Consider the following 13,013-nt stretch of genomic DNA (forward strand, 5'->3'; position numbering starts at 1 on the left):
CTGCTGCATACCTTGGATGTACATAGACAGTTACGCTACTACCTGGACAGAACCAAAAGTAACAGAAAAACTGACCAGCTTTTAGTAGCCTATGCAACAGGAAGGGAAGGAAAAGCAATTTCCAAACAGACAATCTCCAAATGGATAGGAAATTGCATAAGATTCTGTTACTCCTACCATGGAAAACCAATTCCACAGAACATAAGACCTCATTCTACAAGGGCTACAGCCACTACCACAGCTTTCTTACGAGGAGTGGCAACCAAGGACATTATTGAGGCGGCTACTTGGACCTCCGTGCATACATTTGCCAAGCATTATAATTTACCTCTATACTCTAGATCCCGCGCAGGGTTTGCCACTGCTGTACTGCAAGGGATCCTAACTACACCATAATTCTCCTTCCTCCTCCCTAGTTTGGCTATGGTATTCTACCCATTTGTTATGACTGCAGATGCATCCTTGAAGGACATAGTACAGTTTTGTACCTACCATAAATGTAGATGTCCGAACAGGATAGCATCTGCAGTCAGGATTACCCTCCTTCCCTCTGTGGTACTCCAAGGCAATTTCCCCTCCTAATAGCTAGCTGGGGGTCTCTTATGGTGTATTTGTTTGTATATATGTACATACATGCTTATTTTTTCTGTTTGCCTTCTATTATTTTGGAAACATTGGCATTTATCCAAAATTTAGCTTTCCAAGAGGGCAACTGGCATCTGGGGCAAGAAACACTGAGGAAAATGGCGTCGGCTGATGCCTTTATACCCGAAGACCAGCAGAGATGACGGGAGAAGTGCGACATCAGCCGAAGCCGGACCCAGACTTTGGAATCCGGCCGACCGAAGGGCTGCCTGACGACAGGACAACCCATTTGTTATGACTGCAGATGCTATCCTGTTCGGACATCTACATTTATGGTAGGTACAAAACTGTACTTTCTTCTTCTTTCATTCATCACTTCCCACCCTCCTTCCCCCTCCAAAGGCTCCTGGGGAGATGCTTTGGGTATAAGTGGTGCCTTAGGGCATTTGCGCAGAACTAGCCTCTGCTTTACTTCCTTTTTCTCTAGCAAACTCAATCTGAGGTAACAGGGAGAAGGGCATTCTGGGTAGAGACTAAGCTTGAGAGTTTTTTTGGCTGGTGCAAGCTTGGTAAAAAGGCCGACTGTTCCGAGGGCTCTGAACTGAACCCATCGGTGAGGAATGAAAGAAGATGAACACCACAGATGGAACGTTATGGTAAGACGGAACTTCTTTTTTCACACCACTCCACATCACTGCCACCTCTCTACAGTACTGTACTGTGGCAGGATGATAAGCCAAGGTCTGACTATCTAAGCAGTTAAAAAGTTCTTCACATACAGTCTGCACTTATGAACTTTTTGGGACACAATTTGCTGTAGTGTGTTATAGTTGTCCTGTTAGTGTAGGTTGTTATTGTATTAAGTAAATGTCCAGCAGTTAAAGCAGAACATTTGATGTTTTTCGTGTTTCACTGTTACAGTCCTCACATATGAGTTATCCGGCTCCCAGTAACCCTCAGTCGGTCTGAATACCAGAGTCCTTGGTATATGTCGTCGGCTGCCGCCTGTTGTAAAACTGATGTCAGAACATCAGGTATAAAGGGAGGCAGCCAATGCCATTTCCTCAGTCTTTCTTGCCGCGAAGCCCGAAGCAGGTGCAATTCACACTAGTGCCGGTCAGCAGTTTACCTTTGTTTTACTTTCTGACTACCAAGTTGAAGACGCCTTCAGATAAGTGCCCCATTGGGGACCCTCTTTTCTTGCTTTAACGAATGTCAGATAAAGTTAATGACCGTCTTGCCTGTGGAAAACAGATTCCGCACCGTGATTTCCATTCCTGTTGTATAACTTGTTTGGGCCTTGAGCACTTCGTCCCTAACTGCAATCTCTGTGCTTCCTTTAACCCGCATACCATACGCCATAGAGCTAATATTTTGTATAAGCATTTCGGAGTCTGGCCTAAGTTCGTTGGTATGGCGTCTTCTGGTCTCCAGACTTCGGGTATATCTAGGAAATGCAAAGACAAGGACCGCGACAGGCCTGACGACGCACCGGCAAAATTGGTAGTCAGCACAGCGGTAGTCAGTGAGGTGCTTTCGCAGCCCCTGCAGTCCGCAGATTTTCAGCCACAAGCCTCTGCCGAGACCTTTACAGAGTCCTCCATGCTGCAGGCTGCTATTTCGTCTTCCGACTCTCAGCCTGTCACCGCCACAGATGGGTCCGGAGCCGCTTTGCAGGCACCGGCTTCTGACACCTCTTCTTTTCGACATGAGACCAGAACCAGACCCGACTACCTTAGTTCAGACTTCTGCAGTTGCTAGGCCTCCCGAGTCCCTCCGGATTGCTAGTAAACCTTCCAGCTGCAAACCTACTCACAAGCAGGCATCGGCCTCCCCTCCTGTGCCTCAGTCCCAGTTGATAAAGATGGTTGATGATCTTTCCCTGTTTAGGGGCTCTCACCCCCCCCCCCCCTTCAAAGAGGACTAGGGAATTATCTCCTGATGTTTTGTCTGTCTCAGATTCTGACATTTCCAGTATGTCTGCTGGTGAAGAAGCAAATTCTTAACTTTTTTCTGGCTTTGAGGATTCTGATGCTGATGACTCTCTCCCTTCTGCCTCCCATCCAGAAGATTTTTCCTTTGGGGATACTTTGAATACTCTTAGGGAACACTTTAAATGGGAATGTCAGGATTTTCCTCAGTCTAAGAAAAGAATCAGTGAATTTTTGGATTTGCCACAGCATAAGCCTCTGGCTATACCTCCAGTTTTGGAAGTTGTGGATGATGTTTTCATGGAAAATTCTTCAGCTACTAATTCTATTCCTCTTGCCCCCAGAAAACCAGATAAGTATTATAGGGTTCCTGAATCTCATCAATTCCTTATTAAAAACCCTATCACTGATCCAGAAATTATTTCTCAAGGCCCCAAGGGTTTTAAGGCTACTATTGCTAAAAACTGTGTGCCTTCTGATAAGGAGTTTAGGGCCTTGGATAGGTGGGTAGAAAAGTCTATACCTCTGCAGCTCTTGCCATCAGGTCTGTGATTTGTCTTTTTCACATGTTTAAGTATCAGCAGCATACTTTGGAGGCTATTAAGGCTAAACTTGGAGATTTTCCTTCCATGACAGAGAACAAAGATTTACAAGACTTACTGAATTCTGCCACTTTAGTTAATAAGCATTCACTTCATTGTGGTTTTGACACTTTGGAGGCTTCCTGCAGAGCAGCAGCCTCTTTCTGAACCTGTTAAATCTAAATTGCTGGATGTTCCTTTGCACAAGGACAATCTTTTTGGTAATAAGGCTGAGGAGGTACTGAAGAAGTTGAAGGGTAAGGATAAATCTATGCAAGCTGTAAAAGATTTCCTTCAGGTTCAGCCTCCTTGGTTTAGTAGGCATTATCCTTCCAAGAATTGGTCTTTCCTTGATCCTGGCAAGCAGGGTCGCTCTAGGCCTTGGGGTTTCAGATCTTCCAGAGGGCAGGCTTCTGCTCCTCAAAGGGCTAAACAATGGCATTCTTCTGCTAAATTGGAGAGTTCTAAGCCAGCTTCCCAAAGCAAACATTCTCAATGACTCCGGCCTTCTTGTGCCTACCTGTGCGGGCCCTGGGTCTCCTTTGGGGGGATAGTTAGCCAGGTTTGCAGAGGTATGGTCTACCATCACAGACGACAAATGGGTGCTCAGTATAGTAAACCAAGATTACAGGTTTTACTTTCACACCTTCCCTGTTTTGCAGGGGTACCCAGACATATCCAGAACTCTCAGGGCAGAGGCAGAAACTCAAATTTCTTCTCTACTGACTATATGGGGGCTATAGAGCCAGTTCCTGCAAATCAGGCAGGCCTAGGTTTTTATTCAGGACTTTTTCTGGTACCCAAGAAAGGGGGCACCTGGCGCCCTATTCTGGATCTTTCCATTCTAAACACTTTCCTGATGATTCCCAAATTCAAGATGCTCACCCTTCAACAGTTAACCAATGCTGGGCAAGGATTCATGGCTGGTAACTTTGGATCTCAAGGAGGCTTATCTGCACATCCCAATAAGGGAAAGTTGCAGGCAGTTCCTTCGCTTCAGGGCTGGGGAGCAACACTTTCAATTCTCTGCACTGCCCTTTGGGTTATCTACTGCTCCCAGAGTTTTTACGAAGTGCTTGGCTCCAGCCATTGCTTTCTGCAGGCAGGGAAACATTCTAATTTATCCTTACCTGGACAAGTGTCTCATTCAAGCAAACTCCCCACAACAGCAAGAAAAGGATTTGGATTTCGTGTAGAACATTCTCACCTCTTTGGGTTACACACTCAATGACAAGAAGTCAAAGTTGGTTCCTACAAGGGAGATTGTTTTCCTGGGATCGAGTCTGAATGCAGCCACCCAGATGGTATTCCTCCCCTCAACAGAACAGAAGCAAGAAGATCTTTCTGCTTACTTCACGAACTTGGCAAGCATGACCCAGCTCTCTGCAAGGCAATTCCTGCAAGCACTGGGGTTCATGGCTTCATGTATTTTGATAACCCCATATGCAAGGCTGCATATGAGAAAACTTCAATGGTACCTCAAGAATCTTTGGTGTCAACACATACAGGACTTAGACTTGATTCTTCATCTGATTCCCTGTCTACAAGTGGAGTTCCTCTGGTGGGCGACAGCCTTTTCTCAGAACAGGGGTCTGCCTTTCCGCCCATGGGATGCCAGCCAGACTCTCAACACAGGCTCCTCAGATGTTGCATGGGGGGCTCATCTGGAAGGCAGGGGCATACAGGGGACTTGGAGCACCCAGCAGATTCATCTGCACATAAACTAAAAAGAATTGATGGCAGTGCAGCAGGCCTTGCTGGCTTTCAATGACTTAATTTACCCTGGGATTCTGCTGATAAGGACAGACATTACCACAGTTGTGGTACATCAGCAAGCAAGAGGGGACTCATTACCCCTTGGCAGACAAAGCATGAGACTATGGTCCATAGCAGCATCCATGGGCTTAGATCTAATAACCCAGTATCTTCCAGGGAGGCTAAACTCCTTGGCAGATCATTTGAGCAAACATGTTCTGGATCCTCACGAGTGGCAACTGAACAAGGACATTTTCCATCGCATCACTCGTCATTGGGGCACCCCACAAGTGGATCTTTTTCTCCTCTCACACCAATCATCTCCTTCCAACCTTCTGCACCAGGGAGTTTCACAACAAAGCTTGGAGGGTGGACGCATTGTCCTTCCCATGGACACATCTCTCAGTTTATGCATTCCCACCTCTGCCTCTTCTTCCCAGAGTGCTGCTAAAGATAAGGGACAAAAAACTAAAGGCTATTCTGATAGCACCAGATTGGCCTAGGCAGCATTGGTATCCCCTCCTTCACAGCCTTTCCCAGGCTCAGCCTTGGCATCTTCCCCTGGTACCAGATCTGTTGGTTCAGGGAGGGGGAAAGTTCCTTCATCCTCCTCTTCAAACTCTGCATTTAACTGCCTGGCTAATACTTTAAATCTTTCCCAACAGGTGGTTTGAAGGTCTTCATGAGGCCAGGAGGTCTAGCACCAGAAGCACCAGAAAATCCTATGCAGATAAATGGAAGAGATTTTGCTCTTGGGTGCTGGCTAAAGGAGAAGACTCTTCTCATCCTTCTCTTTCACTCATTCTTGACTACCTAACAGGATTGCTTAATGGTGGACTTTCTTTTTCTTCAATCAAAATTCACGCTTCAGCAATTTCGGCTCATTGTTCTTTCAAGCAACCCATTTTTTCTCACCCCTTGATGAAACAGTTCCTGAGGGGAGCTAGTAATCTTAGACCTCCCAGAAGAGCTCCTACTTCTGCTTGGGATCTTAATTTTGTCCTGGAAAAACTTACTCTGCCTCCCTTTGAACCAGCTGCCTCTGCAGATTTGAAATTTCTATCCTGGAAGACTGCTTTCCTTTGGGCTATTACTTCAGCTAGAAGGGTATCTGAACTGCAAGCCTTAATGGCAGTCGAACCTTTCATCATTTTTCACTCAGATCGGCTTTCTCTGAGAACTAATCCCTCCTTTATGCCTAAGGTAGTTTCCAGTTTAACCCTTAACCAGTCTATTCACCTGCCTACATTTTTCAACAACCCCCCAAAATAAAGGGGAAAGGATTCTGCACTCTCTTGATGTGCATAGACAGCTGAGATTTGAATTTATCCTTTCGAAAATCTGAACAGTTATTTCAAAACAAACCATCTCCAAATGGATTGCTCATTGTATTCACTTTTGTTACCTGCAGCATGGGAAGGTTCCTCCTCAGGGTATTAGGACCCATTATACTAGAGTGGCGTCTACCTCTGCAGCCTTTCCAAGAGGTGTGCCTACTAAGGACATTCTAGAAGCAGCTACTTGGTCTTCTGTCCATACTTTCACAAAGCATTACAATCTACCTTTGTTTTCTAACTCCAGGGCTGGTTTTGCCTCTGCAGTTTTGCAGGGCCTTCTTACCAACCCTTAATCTGTTATCCTTCCTCCCCCCTTTGTCTTTTTCCTGGGCTTTGGGAATCCACCTATATGTGAGGACTGCAGCAGTGAAACATGAAGACCATAGTACAGTTGTGTACACTTACCATAAAAGTAGATGTTCGAGTGCATTCACTGTTGCAGTCCTGGTTTCCCACCCTCCATCCCCCCTTTTTTCTTAAGGCACAGACTATATATTTTTATTTTTTGTATCACGTGTCCAGGGTGCTACCTTCCTGAGTTAGCCTTCTTTTGGGGGCTCCTGACAGTTCAGGCAAGAAAAACTGAGGAAATGGTGTCGGCTGCCTCCCTTTTATACCTAACGTTCTGACATCAGTTTTACAACCGGCAGCAGCCGACGTCATATACCAAGGACTCTGGTATTCGGGCTGACTGAGAGCTACCAGGAGCCGGATAACCCATATGGGAGGACTGCAACAGTGAATACACTCTAACATCTACATTTATGTTAAGTGTACACAACTGTACTTTTTGGTTAGGCCAGCACAGTCCTACAAATACAGATGCTAATAAAGCCTTTGATCAATTATCTTGTTTTCTGTTCTTTTCTGGGCCATCAGGTTCACTTTTATAAGTAAGCAATGGCAAAAGTTTCTTATTAACGACACGAGTTTTACTAATGAATGGAATTAACATGTGAATGTAACTTAAGGTATAAAGTAAACATACAAATTTCTTGTTTGTATCGGTCTGTTTTATCATCATGCTAGATTTCTGAGTTGTTGCCCTATCCAGGTGAGCCGTTGCTCTAGCCTCTATCTCTGTCTATTGTAATGTTAGTGTAATGTACCTTACTTATGCCTTTTGTATGTCTGGAAGAACCAGGGTGTGTTACATAGCAATGCTCCCTTTCATGGCATTAATGGATTGTCCTAGAGTATTTTCAGCTCATAAAGAACATACTGAGGGAGTTATGGAAGGAGAATGCTCGTTTGATGTGATGATGTGCCGTTTGGTAATAAGGCTCTATCTAAAGCTAAAAACACTGCTTCCATGGGACCAGATGGTGTCCCGGGCTGTGTCATACGCAAGCTTCAAAATGAATTAACCCCGCAGCTGAATACCCTGTTCAGTCTCAGCCTCTCGACAGGATATGTGCCCATAGAATGGTGCAGAACAACGGTGGTTCCGCTGCACAAGGGTGGGCCCACAACCGACCCTGGGATCTACCGACTAATAAGCCTGACCAGTCTGATCTGTAAGGCAATGGAGCGAATCATTGTGGAACTCATAAATGGAGAGATTGGGAATCTCCCAACACTTGACCCCACACAGTTCGGCTTTGTCAAGGGCAGATCATGCCTCCTGGACCTGGTGGACTTCTTTGAGACAGTTACTCAGGCTATTGATAAGGGAAAGGAGGTACACACAGCTTACCTTGACCTTGCTAAAGCATTTGACACCATTCCCCATTCAGGTATTAGTGATAAACTCACCAACCTGGGCATATAAACCCTTACGTCACAAGATGGATCGCAAACTGGCTCTCAGACAGATCCCACAAAGTAAGAGTAGCGGGATCTATGTCCGAATCTAGACCACTAACGAGCGGTGTACCTCAGGGCTCTGTCCTGAGACCCCTCTTGTTTGGCATATACTTCTCAGAAGTACAGGCAAGCACTGAAGGGCTGTGGCTGACCAAGTTTGCAGACGACTGCAAACTGGGTGCTATAATAGAGTCTCCGGCCGACATGGAGATCCTCCAGAAGGGCCTTAATGAGACTGATGCATGGTGTCAAAGCCATGGTCTCAAGCTAAATGCTAAAAAAATGCGTAGTAATCCCCTTTGGAAAAAAGAGTACCCGCGAACTACCACATAGGAGGTAACCCCCTGAAATCTGAAGTAGTAATAAGGGATCTAGGGACCCAAGTAGATAGCCAGCTTTCCTTTGATAACCATGTTACCAAGGTGGTTAGAAAATCCTTCTGTGACCCATCTGATCACGAAAGGGTTCTCATCAAGATCTAAGGATGTAGTGGTGCCCCTCTACTCTTCCCTCATCAGACCCATTATTGAGTACAATGCACCAATTGGAATGTACCTGGCTAGGCATCTCCAGCAGCTGGAGAGACCACAGAGGTACCTCACTAAGAGGATTACTGGCCTCAACAACAGTTGCCCTATGCAGCACGATTGAAACAACTAAGGCTTTTCTCTGTTGCATACCGCCTTCTCAGAGGCGATCTCTGTCTAACATACAGAGCCATGTCCAACCCAGTACTGTTGAACATGCTCCATCTTAGCAAAACCAAATCCACTCAAGCTACACGCTCTAGGGATATAAACCTCAGCACAAAAATGAATAGAACATGCTGGAGGGATAGATTCCCTTCGCAAAGACTTCTCTTGCTATGGAACAAGGTCCCGATCTACATAAGACAGAGAGTCCCTCACTATCACTCTTCAAGAGGAACCTTGACGAGTGGATGGGTAACAGAAAGTTCACACCAGGGATCATACCAACAGCTCTACTAGATAGGGGCCAAGGGTACTAGCTGCTAGATCAAGAGCCTAGGGAACTAACCAAAGGGGCAGTGAATACCGCACAACGTGGCTGGGCTAATATATGCCTTCGGGCAGATAGCCAAGTACCTACCTATGAACCTATGATTGGCTTAAGACATAGTGAATGGTCAGTGACCTGGATCAGTGTAGTGCACTAAAGGTTACTACATGCCAGAGTCTTGTTTTAATATAGGTCAGTCCCTGAAGGTGAGTGTGTTTACTGGATGGTAACTACTAAAGCCATAGTGTTAAGTTTTCTTTGGGTACCTGAGGTAATAGCGCATAGGTAGTTAAAAAAAATTAGGTACTAGGTGACCACTGAGAAACTTGGCTAGATAACTTGATAGAATTGTGGTATATTAGCCATCCTAATGATTTCAGTTTCCTGGCATACTTTGCTCTTGTTTAAGAGATCAAAACATTTACCAAGCAGGCAGTTTCACACTTATTTGATGTTTTTGGGGGGTGAGGAGGTATGTCAATCTGGGAGGAGAAGAAAACCAACTGCATTGTTAACAGTTACAGCAGAGTCTAGCATTCCTGTTTGACATTTCCAGTTTCACTCTATATGGGTTTGCTGAAATTCTTTTCTGTGCTCATCTTTGAATGTGCCTGATCTGGAAACCATGTTGAGCAGAAGCACATGACATAATCTGGTACCACTAACGATCCTTTTTGGTAGCTTTCAGTAAACACAAACTGGGATTATAGTTTGTAGGTTGCCTGAGCTATGGGAAACCCTAACCTTTCAGGCTACTGTATGGTGTGCCAGAGGTCTGTACTCCACTTTGTGCTTTTCTGAAGACCATATCCTGTTCTGTTCTGAAACTGTGTCCCTCTATGAGAACATTTGTATAAGTAAATTTCTGGCTTTTAATCAGGCCCTGACCTATTGAGCTGATTTGTACACCATTTCTGGGATGGATTCTCTGAAACATTCCAGTTATCTGTTTTTTGTAGAGCTTATTGATTGGATCTTCTGTATGTAGGAGTAGATCTGACTGTAGGCACAACCTGAAATAGAGGATTTAGCAAGGAGACATTTTTACTTGTGACTTATTTTTCTTGTATTTACTGACCTCTTAGAACTGTGTTTATTTCTACAGTATATATTTCTCGAGATCTATTGCAGTTGACAGAAAACCAATTATTGCACAAAATCACAAGCTTCACTGTGTACATGTAACTGACAACTAATCAATATAAATTTAAGTAATACCTTTCATATTCTTTCATATTCTTAGCAGGTACAGACTTCACAATGTTTGCAAAAATATTGTTTTGGCAAGATTAACCAACTTGTACATACAGACTAGATATTGTTTCTGCAGATAAGAAAAGGGTATTAAGACATTTTACTCATGCTGGTTTATAATTTGAACACTCATGATCTTCCATATAAAAATAAAATATACCATATCTTACCATATATAAAGCACAGAATGCTACAGGAAGTCAGAGATCACTAGGGGGCATATGTAAATGAAATCTGGGATAAGGCTGATTTAAAAGTGAGCTTCCTTTTGTGTTATTGTTCACTGTGTAACCTTAAGTTGCCACCCTGACTTTGACCATTAGTTTTTGTACTGTCAGCTGACCTCTTAGCAGGCCAGGGTTGACAGTAAAACCAGCAACTTTCTTGTTATAACAAACATTACTATATTCAACATGGAAAAGATCAAAATCTTAATGTTTTCAAAGGCATCACTGGCTGGTAGGTGCAGTGCTGTCGTGTCACATGGTGGGGACATCTTCCAGGGATCTGGACGCCACAAGCACGTCTTCCTTTGGCTTAGTTTGAAAAGCAGTAGAAAGCTGGGGAGTGACCTTTTGTTTCTTTATGAATTGTTTCAGTTCCATGCCATGGTACTGTCCAGCTGGCCCCATCTTCAGGACTTGTTGCCTCAGATGAATCCCTCGCGCCACGTTGCATTCTTGACCAGACAACTGCAGCACTGTATGGCTTTCCACCAGCTATTGCAGTTCAGGGGCTCGACACTGGCTTTGGTGATCATGACTTTGGAACTGGAGAAGCTGACTCTTGATTGGTTCCCTGTTATTACTGATCTGCTGAAGAAAGCACAGGTAGGAGCAAATCTCCTTTTAATACACAACTATTTGTAAATATTTCAAGATTACATTTTTATTCACACCTTTTTTTCCCCCTCTTAACAGATGGGAGGAATGGATCATAATTATAAATCTACTATACAAAGATAAATAATCACATTATAGTTTCATGTACAGGTGCTTTAAATGTTTGCAGGAGTGTGACACAAGTAAGAAGTACTTCAGGAGTGTGAGCCTGGAATTCAAATTTTAGCATACTTTGCTAATAGTTTTTTTTTTATATATATTAAATATTAACCTCCTAAAGGGGATTACATTTGCATCAGCTGAAATGTGAACTGCGAGGTGTCTGCTGTAACTACACCTCACCAATGTGCACATCATATGTGTTATGTACCTTTATGCCACCTTTCTTAGAGTAAACATTTGCTGTAGTCGCACAGCCACACCACGGGCTACCTACTGCTCACCTCCAAAATATTATTATTAAAATATGATTATTAATAAAAATAAATTACGGCACTGACACAGTAACCTTCTGTTTTCTCTCTTGCCCTCTGTATCAACCACTTACTGTCTAGAAGTTAGTAACTTCTGACTTTAGTGTTATGAGATGAAAACATCTACTCTACTTTACAGCACAACCATCTCCTCTGGTCACAGCATAACAGAAGGATAGAGCTGTGATTCCTGCAAATGTAACCCCATAGATGTTCATCGTGTTTCACTGTTGCAGTCATTACACTTGGGTTATCCTGCTGGCAGGCTACCTGCAGTCGGCCTGAATTCCAAAGTCCTGGTCCGGCATTGGTTGCTGTCACCTCTTCCCTGACGTTAGTGCGCCAGGGGTATAAAAGATGCAGCCGACGCCATTTTCTTCAGTCTTTCTTGCCGCGTGGTGCCCGAAGCAAAAGCAGTTCGTACGTGCTGGTCTGCCGACTCCTGAGATTTTCAAAACCGAATTTCAGATCCAAAGTTTTCATTAAAGCTAAGTACCCTGTTGGGGAAACTTTTTTTTCTTGCTCCAAACCGATGTCAGAAAAAGTTAACAATTGTATTTCTTGTGGGAAGCAAATACCTCATAAGGATTTTCATTCTTACTGTATTCCTTGCCTAGGCCCTGACCACGATGTTGCTAGCTGTCGGTTTTGTGCTAGATTTAACCAACGCACTATTAAGCGTCGGTACGATTTTGCCTTTCATTACTTTGGCCGAAGATTTAATTATATAATGCCGTCGGAACAGCCGACCGGAGTATATAAAAAGCGCAAGGACAGGCATCCGAGGTCCAAAACCGATGAGGCCTCCGCTAGGCCAGTCACCGGTTCTCAGTGAGGCGCTTTTGCAGCCCCTGACGCCTGCTACCTCAGAGCCACAGGCCGTTTCCAACTCCCATGTGGAGCCAACTAGGCCTCTGGATACTCAAGGTATTGGACACTCGGAAACTATTCCCTCAGATGGGTCTGGAGCCACTGAGCAGGCATCGGCATCTGAGGGTGTTTTCAGACCTACACAGTTATATGTTAAGCCAACCTCAGCTTCAAAGGCAAAGACTAAAGCAGCTATAAAGACAAAGAAACAAGTACAGCATTTTCTTGCACAGACTTCCATGCCTAAAAAACAGATGCTTAAAATGGCCGAAGACCTAATTACTTTGATCAGGGGTTCCCATCCCCCTCCTGGTAAGAGGCCTAGGCAAGAGACAATATGAATCTTCAGATCAGGTTTCCATTTCCTCTGACTCCTCTTCTGAGCAGGGATACTCCCTTCCTCCCTATGAGGATTCTGATGCTTAAGAGTCTATTCCTTCAGCCTCTCCTCCTGAGGATTATTCTTTTGGGGAAACCCTTCACACCATGAGGGAGCACTTTCACTGGGAGAGCCAAGATTATTCAGAATCTAAGAAAAGACTCAGAGACTTTCTTTTAC

The 13,013-nt window shown here is 44.3% G+C and overlaps 1 protein-coding gene across 1 annotated transcript in view; it reads left to right on the plus strand.

Annotated features, from left to right (window-relative positions):
• The window catches only part of LOC122799885 (cyclin-I-like), a 468,895-nt gene that overhangs the window by 445,885 nt on the left and 9,997 nt on the right, over positions 1-13,013 (plus strand). Inside the window, exon 6 of the mRNA XM_044069255.1 lies at positions 10,869-11,099. Coding sequence (XP_043925190.1) covers positions 10,869-11,099 — 231 coding nt within the window. The remainder of the gene's footprint in view (positions 1-10,868; positions 11,100-13,013) is intronic.

This window comes from Protopterus annectens, chromosome 4.part0 (genome assembly GCF_019279795.1).
Source record: "Protopterus annectens isolate FY-2018-M chromosome 4.part0, PAN1.0, whole genome shotgun sequence".
Classification (NCBI taxonomy): Eukaryota; Metazoa; Chordata; order Ceratodontiformes; family Protopteridae; genus Protopterus; species Protopterus annectens.